We start from the raw sequence: 12,296 nt of genomic DNA, 5'->3' as shown, positions 1-12,296 counted from the left end.
CTTTTTTTTTTTTTTTACTTCTGATACAGAACAGTAGCCATCTGACATAGATACTCATTTTAGATTCAGTGATTGCATGCTTGATAACAGACCTAAAGACGATGGTAGCTGCTTCACAAACTGCATAAGTTCTCAGCTTCTTGAAGAAAGCAGAACTGGGCAAAAAAGAGGAATCTTGACTGACTTCTAATCCCTAATCTGTCCCGTCATGTTCTCCAGCAGCTGATATAAACTGTTGCTGACAATTCCACTTCTATATTGAAATCTTCAGGTGTCACAGCCAGCCCAGTTGCCTCTGCTGTGCTTTCCCCGCTTTTGGAGTAGGTAATAGAAAGGATGGGGAAGATATGCGGTGTGTTCTAGTGATCGAGGACCAACAGAAGAAGTTGGAGCTTCTATGTCTTGATTCAGGTTGTCAGTAGGATTTAAGTGTTAGTATATTTGGCACAATAACATTAAACTTGATGGCTTTTCTTGAAGTACATGAGGAAGCATTAATGCAATTAACTGATTTTCTGCACAGCAACAAATACCTTCATGTAATTTTATTGCTGCGTTGATTTGATTACAGAAAAATTAGTCTTCAAAACTTTTATTTAAGAGGATTCTCACTTAAAAAATTTGTAAGACATCAATAATTTCTATCAATATGGTTGTGTTCTGAAAGTTTGATTCTTTTCAATGATGGTCAGCTATCATCTACGCTCAGGGAGGTTTTGAATGACACGTCAGTGACAGGAGCTGGAAGCCATTACTTACTGCAAGGGGCAAATATGCATGATAGTAGTTTCTGGCTTTTCAACAGTAGCATTTAAAAAAAAATAATCTGTGAGACATGGTATCTCCTAACTGCAGCTGAGTATTGTTTGGTACAAAGATAGCCATTTTTGAAAGATTGCTAACCTCTGCAAATACTTGACTTCTAAGTAAGTAGAATCTTAACAGCACCAATAATAGAATATCCTAAGAGTAATAATTGGTCCTAATATGTGTGTTTTGTGTGGTATATAAAAAAATTAATCTTTTTCATTTTTGGATATTACGTGGTCAAAAGCTTTCCCCATAGTAATTTTAGTGCTATTTTCTCTAATTTAGGGGTTTTTTTTCCATTTACTTTGTTTTTTAGCATAAAGCATTTACTGAAGTTTTTCTGGATGATTCACAAACTCCTGCAAACTGTAGAGTTTCAGTTCAAGTCATTGCCCCAGCATTAAATCTCTCTGTTCGCTTCCCAATACCCGACCTACGGTCAGATCAGGAAAGAGGACCATGGTTTAAGAAATCACTTCAGAAGGAGATTCTTCATCTTGAATTTACAGATATGGAATTTAAAACTGAGTTTATAGGAGGGTCAACTCCAGAACAAGTTAAATTAGAACTTACCTTTAAAGACCTAACTGGTAAGAATGTTAACATTATATTCAAATATTGTTCTTTATTTTTCCAGATATTACATAGTTGAGACAAAGGTTCTCAATATGGATTAATATGGATTAACACAGGGAATGTCTTTCCACCTGAATTTTGGAGCAGATATCTCTGCTGCAGTTTAGTGTTCTGTACTAAATATCAGCATAAGTCAAGATAATACTACTAGGAGGAGAGGCTAATGTATGTAGGTGTAGTGCTTGCATCCTTGTTTTTGAGATCTGAGCCAGTATTTCTGTTATTTTCTGTTACATTGTTATACCCTAAATTGAAACAAACTGGTATCTCTGGCATCTTCTATCATTGCTGTTAGGGTAAGTTTTGTAGATCTGTAGGGGGATACTACAACTATGCAAATTAGGAATCTCAAGTCTAGTCTAGAAATGAAGTGAATGATGTCCTGATTAACTGTCATTGAAAAAACTTTAATACTTTTGTGCTTCTAATATCTTTCAAAGTAATAAATCTGCGAGACTGGTTTATATTTGCAACCTTCTCTGCTGATTTGTCATTCTGTGTACTTTTCATGGCTGTGACATAAGGTAGTGATGCTATAAATGTAAATGCAGGTATCTACGCATCAGAAGCATCTGATTTTCCAACTTCTGCTAGCTAGAAGATAATGTGAAATAATTTTTGTTTATAAAAATTGATACTTAATTTTTAGAGGAAAAGATGACAAAATTTGCATAAGTACTTTAGTAATAGCATTGACAAGTTAGCCTGTTGGACTCCAACCTGAGGAGCGGGCAACCTGAAGTTAACAGTTACCATTCCTGTGTTAATTTTTTAAAAATCTCTTTCTATTCAGGTTCATTTGAAGAAGATAATGCAGAAGCACCAATAAAATTTTTTCAAGTGTCTGGTGGCATAGATGGAGATATTACATCATCATCAGACAATTTTGACTGGCCTCGGTAAAATAATGTTTTATTTTTTAATGCAGGTTGTTTGGATTTTTATGAAGCACTCTTATTTTTCTAACTTTAATGCAGACTGCTGGTGTGGTAAATGCTTCAAAATAATTTGCAAAGAAATAACATGTAGCTATTGAAAAGAACCTGAGAATTTATAAAAAAAACCCTACAAAACTTCTCCATTTATAATAATGCAAGATGGTTTTAATGCATAATGGTTTCTGTGTAGACTTGAGTAAATTTCAGTGAAAGTTAGGTGAATGATTAGAGACCTGAAACTTTCTCCCATTTTTGGTTTTTTTGTCACTTTTATCTTTTCTCCTACTTTTACATTCAAGACTGAATACCAAACAAAAAAAGGATCTCAGTCAAATTTTGCCCCAAAATATTAATATAAGCTGGTATAAAGCCATAACACTAATAAGGATAATTATATTGTGACTGAATTATTGCAGCTTATATCACATGTAAGGCAATACAGTACTTCAGAGTTACCGAACAGAAGGACCTAACAGCTGTAGCATGTAATAAGATGTTTGAAGAGGAAATTTTAGATTTGCCACAGAATTTGCCACATATGTGTTTTGCCACAAAATTTAGTGGCTTTCTGACAGCATGTTTGTATGGAAATTTTTTCAGCGTGGTTTTCTTTTATAACGGTACAGATAAATTTTTCTGTAACAGTGTGTACATGTAATACACTCTGTCATTTAGCAGAGTATTTTTTTAATAGCTGTTGATGGTCTAATGATACAAGCATTCTTTTGGGAGAGTGCTAGGTTTTTCTTAGGTCGCCTAATGGTCACTTGATGGAGTTGAAAAAAGCAGACAGCATTTTCACCTGATGTTTCTATTTCCATGTCCCTTTGTGCCTATAAGTTTGGTGGTTTTTTTAGTGGTATCCCTTTGTCTAACAAAATGCGTTATTGTCTAATAAAAAAATCCCTGGCCTTTGAGCTATGTAGTCTGTGTATTTAATGGCTAGCTAGTAGAGCTAGGGGACATGTGACTGTTCATCAATATAAAAATTCTAAGCATCTCTAATGGCTTATTCTGCATAACTTCTCCAATGTCAGGATTGTATTGAAAATAAACCCTCTGGCTGTGCACTCTATTCTGGAAAGGATAGCAGCTGAGGAGGAAGAAGGTGATAATAACTTTCAAGAGGAAGAAGAAGGAGGGTCTCATTCTTTGAAGGATGTCTGTGATATTAGAAGACCAGAGCCTTCTCCTTTTTCTTCTCGTAGGGTCATGTTTGAAAATGAAGAGGTATTATAAAATTTTGTTACTGTTTTGTGCTTATGGTGAACAAAATTAATGTATTCTCACTACTTTATATGCGTCTTCTGGCTTCCCGTTTTGTTTTTTTTACTTGAGAGGGTTTTTTTTCTTTTTTCTTTCAGATGGTGATGCCAGGAGATGTAGTTGAAATGACTGAGTTTCAGGATAAAACAATTAGCAATTCTCATTATGTACTGGAACTCATGTTACCAAACATTCACTTAACATTACCAAACAAAAGCTTTTATGAAAAACTTTACAATAGGCAAGTATGATAATTGTTTTGCTTGGTTATCGTGACCTGTACTTTTAGTTCTGTATTCATTGTTGATAAAAGCAATTGAATGAGCAGCTATAGCAGCAATTCATTTGTATAGTTTTCGAAGAACATAAAACATTATATATTCTTCCAAGTTAACATCAGAGACGCCACTAATATATATATCTGATCGGTGCCATAGCAGCCAGCTGCTAAAAGTGTTTGGCAGATTTTGTGAACAAAGGGTAAAGTTAAATAGTCTTTTGCTTCCAGTGAATACGTTGTTCAGATCTCTGTTTGCAATGTTTCATTCTGCTCTAATTTTTCTGAATTCTCCTTTATAAATAGGTCATTGTACTTCAAAAACTGTTGCATTCAATATTATTCTTTCCTTTTTATTCAGTGATTCCCCATCTAAAAATTAAGAGTCCACAAGGCAGGCAGGGGAAGAAACCCTAACAGCCCAGTTTTGTAAGCCTTTGTAAGGCTTACAAAAATGTAGAGATAGTGAACCCAACTTACAGAGAGTTGTTCAGCATTTATTTCTGTTGGTCTTCTGTCTGAAAACCAAAGAAATACAACTAGATTAAATCAACTGAAAAATAGGTATTATGCTACGCATTAGCTACATAAAGTGAGATGCTGGTCTGTTTTAGCCTCTGATAGGCATTACTTTACTTCCAAAGCGGCAAAGCTGAACCTTCCATTGAATATTCTGTTGGTGTACTTCTGTACTGAATGTCACATACATGTTTACCCCGAAAGACACAGACTCACTTGAAATCAAAAGAACTAATGTTTCCTGCAACTTTGCTTGAAAATTGATGTGATCAAAATAGGGTTTTGTCATCTCCAGCTCCAACCTGCTGAGCTAATATACACCTGCTAATAGAGGCTTTTGTGTCACTGTCAAATGTTAGACTTCAATATGTGCGTACCATAATTACAGAAAAAAGTTACTTTCATTATTTATTGCTTTTACTTATGAAACATTATTCTTTCTTGTGCTCTTGAACTTTTTTCTCTTCCTTGTTAATGAAATCTGAAATCTGGTATATGAAGTCTGCAAAGGAAATATTGCTTGACTGACCTTATATTAAGTGGTAATATAGTCATATATTTTGTATAATGATAATGTATTTCTTCCTAGGATCAGCAATGATTTATTGTTGTGGGAACCCACAGCTCCATCTCCTGTAGAAACATTTGAAAACCTTTCTTACGGTGTTGGACTATCTGTGGCCAGCCAGCTCATCAACACTTTCAGTAAAGACAGCTTTAGTCAATTTAAATCTGCAGTTCCTTATGGTAATACACTTAATAAATCATCTAGAACTATAGTGATTCAAAAGCATGATTGCCTGAAGTGATTAAGCTGATAGTGGAAAAAATTTGCAAACTTTATAAGAAAGCATTTACTTAAACCAAGAAGAAAAAACATAGATTACTGTTTGTTTAAGTAAAATAAGTGTGAAATTGAATTGCATTACTGATGGAAAAACAATGAGTTATTGGCATAATGTGTGTACTAGCTAGAGAGTTAGTTGGTTTTCATTTTATCTATTAGATGATGAGAGTGGATCTGAGGAAGAAACACTACAGTATTATTCCACTGTTGATCCAAACTATCGTTCACGCAGAAGGAAAAAGCTTGACTCGCAGAATAAGAACTCACAAAGCTTTCTGTCTGTTCTGCTAAATGTGACACATGGATTAGTGTCAATATTCACAGATGTAAAGGTGAGACATCGGGGTTGGAAAAAGTTGTTCTATTGTTTTCACTATGGGATCCCCTTCATGCTGTATGTGCTGTTTGTGGAAGAAACAAGTGTTTATATCAGTAATTCTATAATCTTCATACTATGTTGTACTATAACTAGGCAATAATGCAACACTATTTTAGCAATTCTGTTTACTTTGCTTTACATGAGAATAACTAAATGCAAGCAGGAAAATAATTGTTAGCAAGTGTTATGTTAGTTTAGACTGTCTAACTGCAGCAAACTCAGCAAGCGGTAACTGCTAATAGTCAAATGAAGATGAAACTACAACTTGGAAATACACTGGAAGGAAAATACGGCGAATTCTGGTTTGAGTTCAACAGTGGTTCACTCTTCAGCGTGACTAAATATGAAGGCTTTGAGGATAGACACTATGTTTGTCTCCATTCTAGCAGCCTTAATTTATATCATCAAGGTAGGGGTGGGATTGAGGTGGCTTTGGGACTAAATTTAAAATGAGATAAGCTTGAAGTTTTTTAGGAGAAATGCTGTCTTTTTTTTTCTTTTTTTTCTTTGCTAGTGTATCATTTGGCACAATAGACTTAGTTCATGGCTAATACTCCTAAATGCTACAGTAATACAACTTCATGATAACTGTACTTAGTTACAGTTTAGCTCAAACTTTCCTTGGCAACTGCTGGTCTTCAAAGATATTGTGGTCCTCTGGCAAATTAGCTGTACATTCTGTTCTTTATTGTGAAAGTATACGCTTCCTACATGTTATTGGTTATTTAATTTAAAAAGATACAGGTTACCAGTGGCTGCTGTGTCTTTCCTGGGTAGCTAATAGTAGTCAGCAGGTGAAGAATTTTAAGTTGACTATGTGGTTTGTATGGCTGGTAACCCCTGCGTAGTTAAACCTTTTAAGGTTTTCCCCTCAAATGTCTCTGAATCAGTTGTAGTCAAGTTAACGGATTTTCAGTGCAAGGCTTAATTGTTGTGTGTTTAGAGGTTAATCTGGCACCATCTCATAAAATGAAAAGGAGGGACCTATTCCTATCTCTCCACGTAACCCACAGGAGATTTCTGTCCTTTATTTCAACTTTGCCATTTTGTTGGGCAAATAAAAAACCAAACCCTATAGTCGCATTGAAGATTTTAGCTAGAACCATGGTTTTAAATGTTGGATCACCTGTAACCTCCCCTTCACAATTTTTGGTTGTCAGTGTGCGTGACTAACTTTATTAATTAAAATAATTTTAAAGGCATTAAACATAAAAAGGATTTTCCTTAAGTCTTCATCAGTAACAGCTTTGAAGCATGAGGTAACTCATTCTAAAATCTCTTTGCAGGTATGGTAGATGGGGTCGTCCCTTCCTCTGAAGTACGACTGCCCAGCACAATACGTCCCCATTGGTTAGAACCTACTATTTGTTTTTCTGAAGAAGATGGTCTTAGTAGGACTACTTCAGATGGTGTAGGAGTGGATTGTCCAAGTATGCTGACCGTTGCAGTCAAAATCCAATCAGATAAAATAGAGAGCAATACAAAGGTTTGTGTTTTCAAATTTGTGCTTTTATAAATTATTTGAGTTATCTCAGTTTATATGGAAGCATCTAGATGTGGGGTTACAAGGGTTATAGATGAAGAAACTGTATAATTCTGAGCCATTCATCCTCAAACTATAATTTTCTGTTAGAATCTTCTGGGTGGATTGTAAAATTTAAGTATCGGCATAATTTACTAATTCTTCCAATGCTTCACTTTGCTGATCACACTATATTTCTTTAGTGAATGCATTTCTTGGCCAGTTGACCTTTTTCTTGTTTTTCTTTGCTTGAGTTTTAATCTGGTGCCAAGCCAGGCAAGAATAAATGTAAAGAGTTAAAAGCTTTCTGCTCAGCTTACTAGCAGTGTCATCTAATAGGCAGCCTTTGCTTACCTATTTGGAATGGCACTGGTAAATGAGTGATATGTTTGGCTTTGACAGTAGCATTCATTAGCATGGCTAAAAGATGAACTCTTAGCTGACATAGTGGTGACAAACAGTTTGGTAGAGTTATCTAGAGAAGAAGGAATCTGCAGACCAGCGCAATGTCATGGGGGCTCAACTGACTCAGATTTGAACAGCGTAAGACAGAACTACATTGGGTTGGTACTCCTGGTAATTCCTGGTGAATCCCAGAATGAATGAACAGGTTAGCCTGCCTTCCTACCGCCACCACAAAATTGTCATTTCTAAACTATCCTGTTGCAAAAAGTATGAGACGCTATTAGCCAGGGTTTCTGTATTAGGAAGCAAGGTTTTTTGAATGTTTAATTCTGTCCGAGTCCTTTCTTCATTTCTAGATGCTTGGAGATTCTGGGAGCAAAAGGATGACTGTGTTTCATAATCTAGATGTCAAATAGTTACATGTATTTCATGTAAACTAACTCATGCAAATTTCTTGTGCAGGAATTTCTAGTTGCTGTTGGACTAAGAGGAGCCACCCTTCAGCACAGAGTACTGCCTTCAGGTTTAAGCTGGCATGAACAGGTCAGGTTGCTACAGTTTTCTCAACTACATCCTCAATTTCAGTCTCATTGCTTTAAGTATCAAACTAAACCTCGATGGAAAATCTTTGTGTTAGGCTGTGTCTTATTATCTTACTCTGCTCTTGAAAGTGTTATTCTTTACTTTTTTTCTTGTCTCTCTTTGAGACCATTGACAGGCTGTAGTCTTGTTCTTAAATTCTTACTTGTGTATTCATTTGCTGCAGTTCCTCCTCATCATCCAAAATCTCTGCCCACAACATGTCATGGAGTTTCTGGGTTTTTTTGTTTTTGTTTTTTTTTCCCTTTTTAAAAAGTTCAGATGGAAAATCTCAGTAGTCCAGTGCTATCCAAGTACTTAATCCTTGACGTAAAAAAACCCATCCTCAAAACAAACAAACATGCTACTTGCAGCACTGAAAGTGTTTCTGTATTTTCCACTTCTGCTCACTTCATTCCTCAAGTCCCATTTATCCCTTGTCTGTTTCCTATTTTACATTGTTTGAGTAGCAGTAATGGAGAATAAGACTTTGGGGAAGTAGTAAGCAGCAGTTTACGTAAATGCTTGTAATGCAAACTTCTGAATTAGAAAGGTTGTACTGATAAGTGTGGATGTAGAGGTATAGCATAGCAGACAGGGCTAGAGACCCTTGATCCAGAAGCTGTGTGTAAACATGTATGAGCTCTAGGACATGCCATTAGCGCAGTAGCAGTATAGTTGCATGTATTTACACCATACTGGATTACAGATAGTAAACCTTGACATTCAAGCTTATCCTGTTTATCCTCCAGTATGTATGGTATGCTTATTTTTATTGTATAACTGCATGGAGCTGAACTTAGTGCTTTGGACTCTGCTGTGTCATTACTTTCTTCTCAGCATGGTATTCCTATGTGTTCATGTAGCCTGCTTTACACCGTGTTGCTTTTGCTCTGTGAATTTTTGCTCAATTAACATTGCCTGTAATGCACTTGGGAATCTTTTTTGTAGGGGGAGGGGAAAAATAAAAATTGGCCGACGAGATAGGTAGAGGAAACGATTAAACGGCTAGCAGTGTTGGTACGCCCCAGGCTTGGAATAATTTAAGAAGAACTTTTATAGTGTAATGGATTTGAGAGAGGACTATGACAGGTCTTAAAGAGGAGGGTAGGAGTTTAGTTTATGCAGTAATACATGAAAAAGCAGTATATACAATGCATGGGCACATATTTCTGATTCTGAGCATATTCTACTCCCCCCACCCCGCCCCCCAAAAGAAAAAGAAAGATAACTTGAAGATAACTTTAACGATGCACAGTATTACAAGAAAAGTTGGCTTTTCAGATAAAGAGAATGAAGAAAACACACTATAATAACAACTGCAAAGAAAGATGGATATTTGGGAAATGCTTTGAAAATGGATTGTGAGGCATTGTACAAATAGCCACTTAGGCATCTGTGGATTGGTCTTTTCCATACCTTTGAGGCTGCAGTTTGGGTGTTGTATTTTTTGCCCTGTTTATGTTCTGTGCTTTTCTATATTCAGATAATAGGTAAGCACCTTTAAATATCTGAGATTGTTCACTCCCTTTTCCTTCAACTAATCAAACATTTTATTGTCATACTTGTTACAGATTTTCTCTTTTCTAATGCATAATTGTTTATTAATTTAACAGATAGTGAAGTATTGTAATAATATGTTTGTGATTTTTAGATTTTATATTTTTTGAATATTTCTGATGAGCCTGTTCTGGGATATAATCCTCCAGCTACAATTACAACTTTTCACGTACATCTGTGGAGTTGTGCTCTTGATTACAGGTAAATAAAATGCAAGTATATGTCACTTGGTGGCATTGCAGCTATATATTTATTCTTTAGGAATGTTCGAGTTCGCATATTGTAAAGAGTATTTATTTAGGCTTGTGTGGAAGAAGTACTTAACAGAAATCCCTTAAACTGTAAGCAACTTCAAGTAGGATAAGCACTTGCCTAGGCCAGGGAAAATCTAGTTAGGTAACCTGTAAGACTTTGATTGCACTTCTAAATAGGTACGGAGTATTAATTTTTTTTTTTCCTATTTGTTGTTAGGCCCTTGTTTTTGCCAGTCAGATCTCTACTTACTGTTGAAACTTTCAGCATTTCCAGCAGTGTTGCAGTAGATAAATCCTCTTCTACTCTCAGGTATAATTTAAGTGACTGTGAAACATGGAAGCTCCTGCAAAACTTGTAATGCCTGTCTGCTTTTTTGACCTAGGAAGCATTCGTGTTGTGTGGTCACGTTGGTTTGCATCTTTTGAAATATACGTTATTCATGTGTAATCCTTCTGTTCTATTAGGTTAAATACTGTGGGGGGTGGGGGTTTTTTTTTGGGGGGGGGTTGTTGGATTACTTTCTTTAACAAAAAGGAATTCTGCAATTTTTAATATGGTTGAAAGATGTCCTGAAATGAACTTGTGTCTATTTTGTTAATTAGTAGCACCGTAAGATTTTTTTAAAGATTCGTTATTTGGAGACAGTATATTAATTAAGAAAATATTTAGTGATTACTGAACATCTCTGTAACTTTTTAATAATTCTTTGTGCAATTTTAGTTGAATATTCATTCTGTTATGCCTGTTCTGATGTGAAACATCTGCCAAGTTGCTTGTTTCTATTGATAAAACCTTATAAATGACCTTTGAAACAAATGTGTCTGTTGCTTTATTAGAAAGAAAAAAAGGCAAAAAAGGAAATAAGAAGTGTTAATTCTGTATGCCAAAAGCATTACTTTTCATTCTAAGAAGGATCAAATATATAAATTGAAATGCAAACAAAATACAATTAATGGTGGCAAAAATATCTTGTAGTGTTTAATTACCAATGGATGTGGAAATTATGAAAGGTTAAAGCGAAGAGTTTAGATTTAAGATATGCTAGATATATTTGTGTTTTTAAATACTTTTTTCTATACTAATTTATTTTGTCTGGTGAATTGCACAGCATTTCCCTAGCATGTTTATGTCATTTTTTCTTTTTTTTTATCTTTTAGGATAATTTTAGATGAAGCTGCTTTGCATCTGTCTGACAAGTGCAACACTGTTACGGTGAACCTCCATAGAGGTAAGCATGTTTTAGATGTGACTAACGAATTGCAGAGCCTAAAGAAACAAAATTACAGGCATATTCAGCATGTGTAAAGGTTATTGAAGAAGAGGTCTGAGGAGATAAGGAGCAGCAAGTTGAATATGAATGAATAATGCAGTGTTGATGAAAACCTGAGTGCTCTAGTTTGGATTTGTGGATGCAGAAGTATGTCAGAGAACAGCAACTTGCATGTCCTTCATTTTCTTGTTACGGTTCCGTAATGGGTATTTGAAAAAAGTGTATTTTTAAAAACCTGGAGTTGGCAGAGAAAGAAATCTTCATAGAAAAGAGATGTCATTTTATGAGAGATATATTCTAAATAGTTGAACTTGAAAGGTGTTATATGGTACAGACTTCTACGTTCTTAAAAGAATGATACCAACTGGTTTGCTCTCATTCATATAGTAACAACGTTTAAGGATTGAGGAACTTGAATCAATATTTAATAAATTAATTGGAGAAATAATGAAAATCTGTGCCTACAAATGTGTGTATTTAGCTTAGGTAAGAGATGTCTAGTGAAGGGCAGATTAAAGATATGCCTGTTTTGTTTAAACAAGAAAGAGGGGAAATAAGTTATTCATGGTACTGAAAGATTAGTACAATGTGAAAACGTCCTCTCTCTCACTTCAACTAGAAAACTGCTAGGATGCTTAGTCACCTAACTGCTGTGTGCCTCTACTTCTCCAACTCACACAGATGGGATGAGGATAAATATCTTAAAAGATTACACTGCACACAGATGGTAGCAGGGGGAGTGATATATTGTATTGAAAAGATTTGAGTTCTTGATTTGAGTAGCTGAAGCTTGAACTCTGAGAGTAATCCTCATAAAAGAAGGAAATGCAGAGATAGAAAAGGTTTTGACAAAAAAGATCCCTTTTTATACTCATGCTATTTCTACTGGTTTAATAACCAAAAATACATAGTAAGGACGATGTTTGTTATTAAGTCTTAATTTTTTTTTTTTTTTAAATTACTCATTGTCTTTCAGATTATGTTCGTGTTATGGATATGGGACTGCTGGAACTAACCATTACAGCAGTAAAAT

General features: G+C 35.2%; 1 protein-coding gene across 1 annotated transcript in view; it reads left to right on the top strand.

Moving 5' to 3' along the window:
* ATG2B (autophagy related 2B) overlaps positions 1-12,296 on the top strand; it is a 49,042-nt gene that overhangs the window by 18,187 nt on the left and 18,559 nt on the right. The window contains exons 15-27 of the mRNA XM_009322552.1: positions 1,127-1,400; positions 2,240-2,345; positions 3,422-3,614; positions 3,749-3,891; positions 5,036-5,193; positions 5,453-5,619; positions 5,925-6,081; positions 6,959-7,158; positions 8,062-8,142; positions 9,833-9,939; positions 10,210-10,302; positions 11,151-11,221; positions 12,240-12,289. Of these exons, the coding sequence (XP_009320827.1) occupies positions 1,127-1,400; positions 2,240-2,345; positions 3,422-3,614; positions 3,749-3,891; positions 5,036-5,193; positions 5,453-5,619; positions 5,925-6,081; positions 6,959-7,158; positions 8,062-8,142; positions 9,833-9,939; positions 10,210-10,302; positions 11,151-11,221; positions 12,240-12,289 (1,800 nt within the window). The remainder of the gene's footprint in view (positions 1-1,126; positions 1,401-2,239; positions 2,346-3,421; positions 3,615-3,748; positions 3,892-5,035; positions 5,194-5,452; positions 5,620-5,924; positions 6,082-6,958; positions 7,159-8,061; positions 8,143-9,832; positions 9,940-10,209; positions 10,303-11,150; positions 11,222-12,239; positions 12,290-12,296) is intronic.

This window comes from Pygoscelis adeliae, unplaced genomic scaffold (assembly GCF_000699105.1).
Source record: "Pygoscelis adeliae isolate BGI_AS28 unplaced genomic scaffold, ASM69910v1 Scaffold374, whole genome shotgun sequence".
Taxonomy (NCBI): domain Eukaryota; kingdom Metazoa; phylum Chordata; class Aves; order Sphenisciformes; family Spheniscidae; genus Pygoscelis; species Pygoscelis adeliae.
The sequence above is the reverse complement of the archived record's forward strand: the minus strand, read 5'-3'. Positions and strand labels throughout refer to the sequence as shown.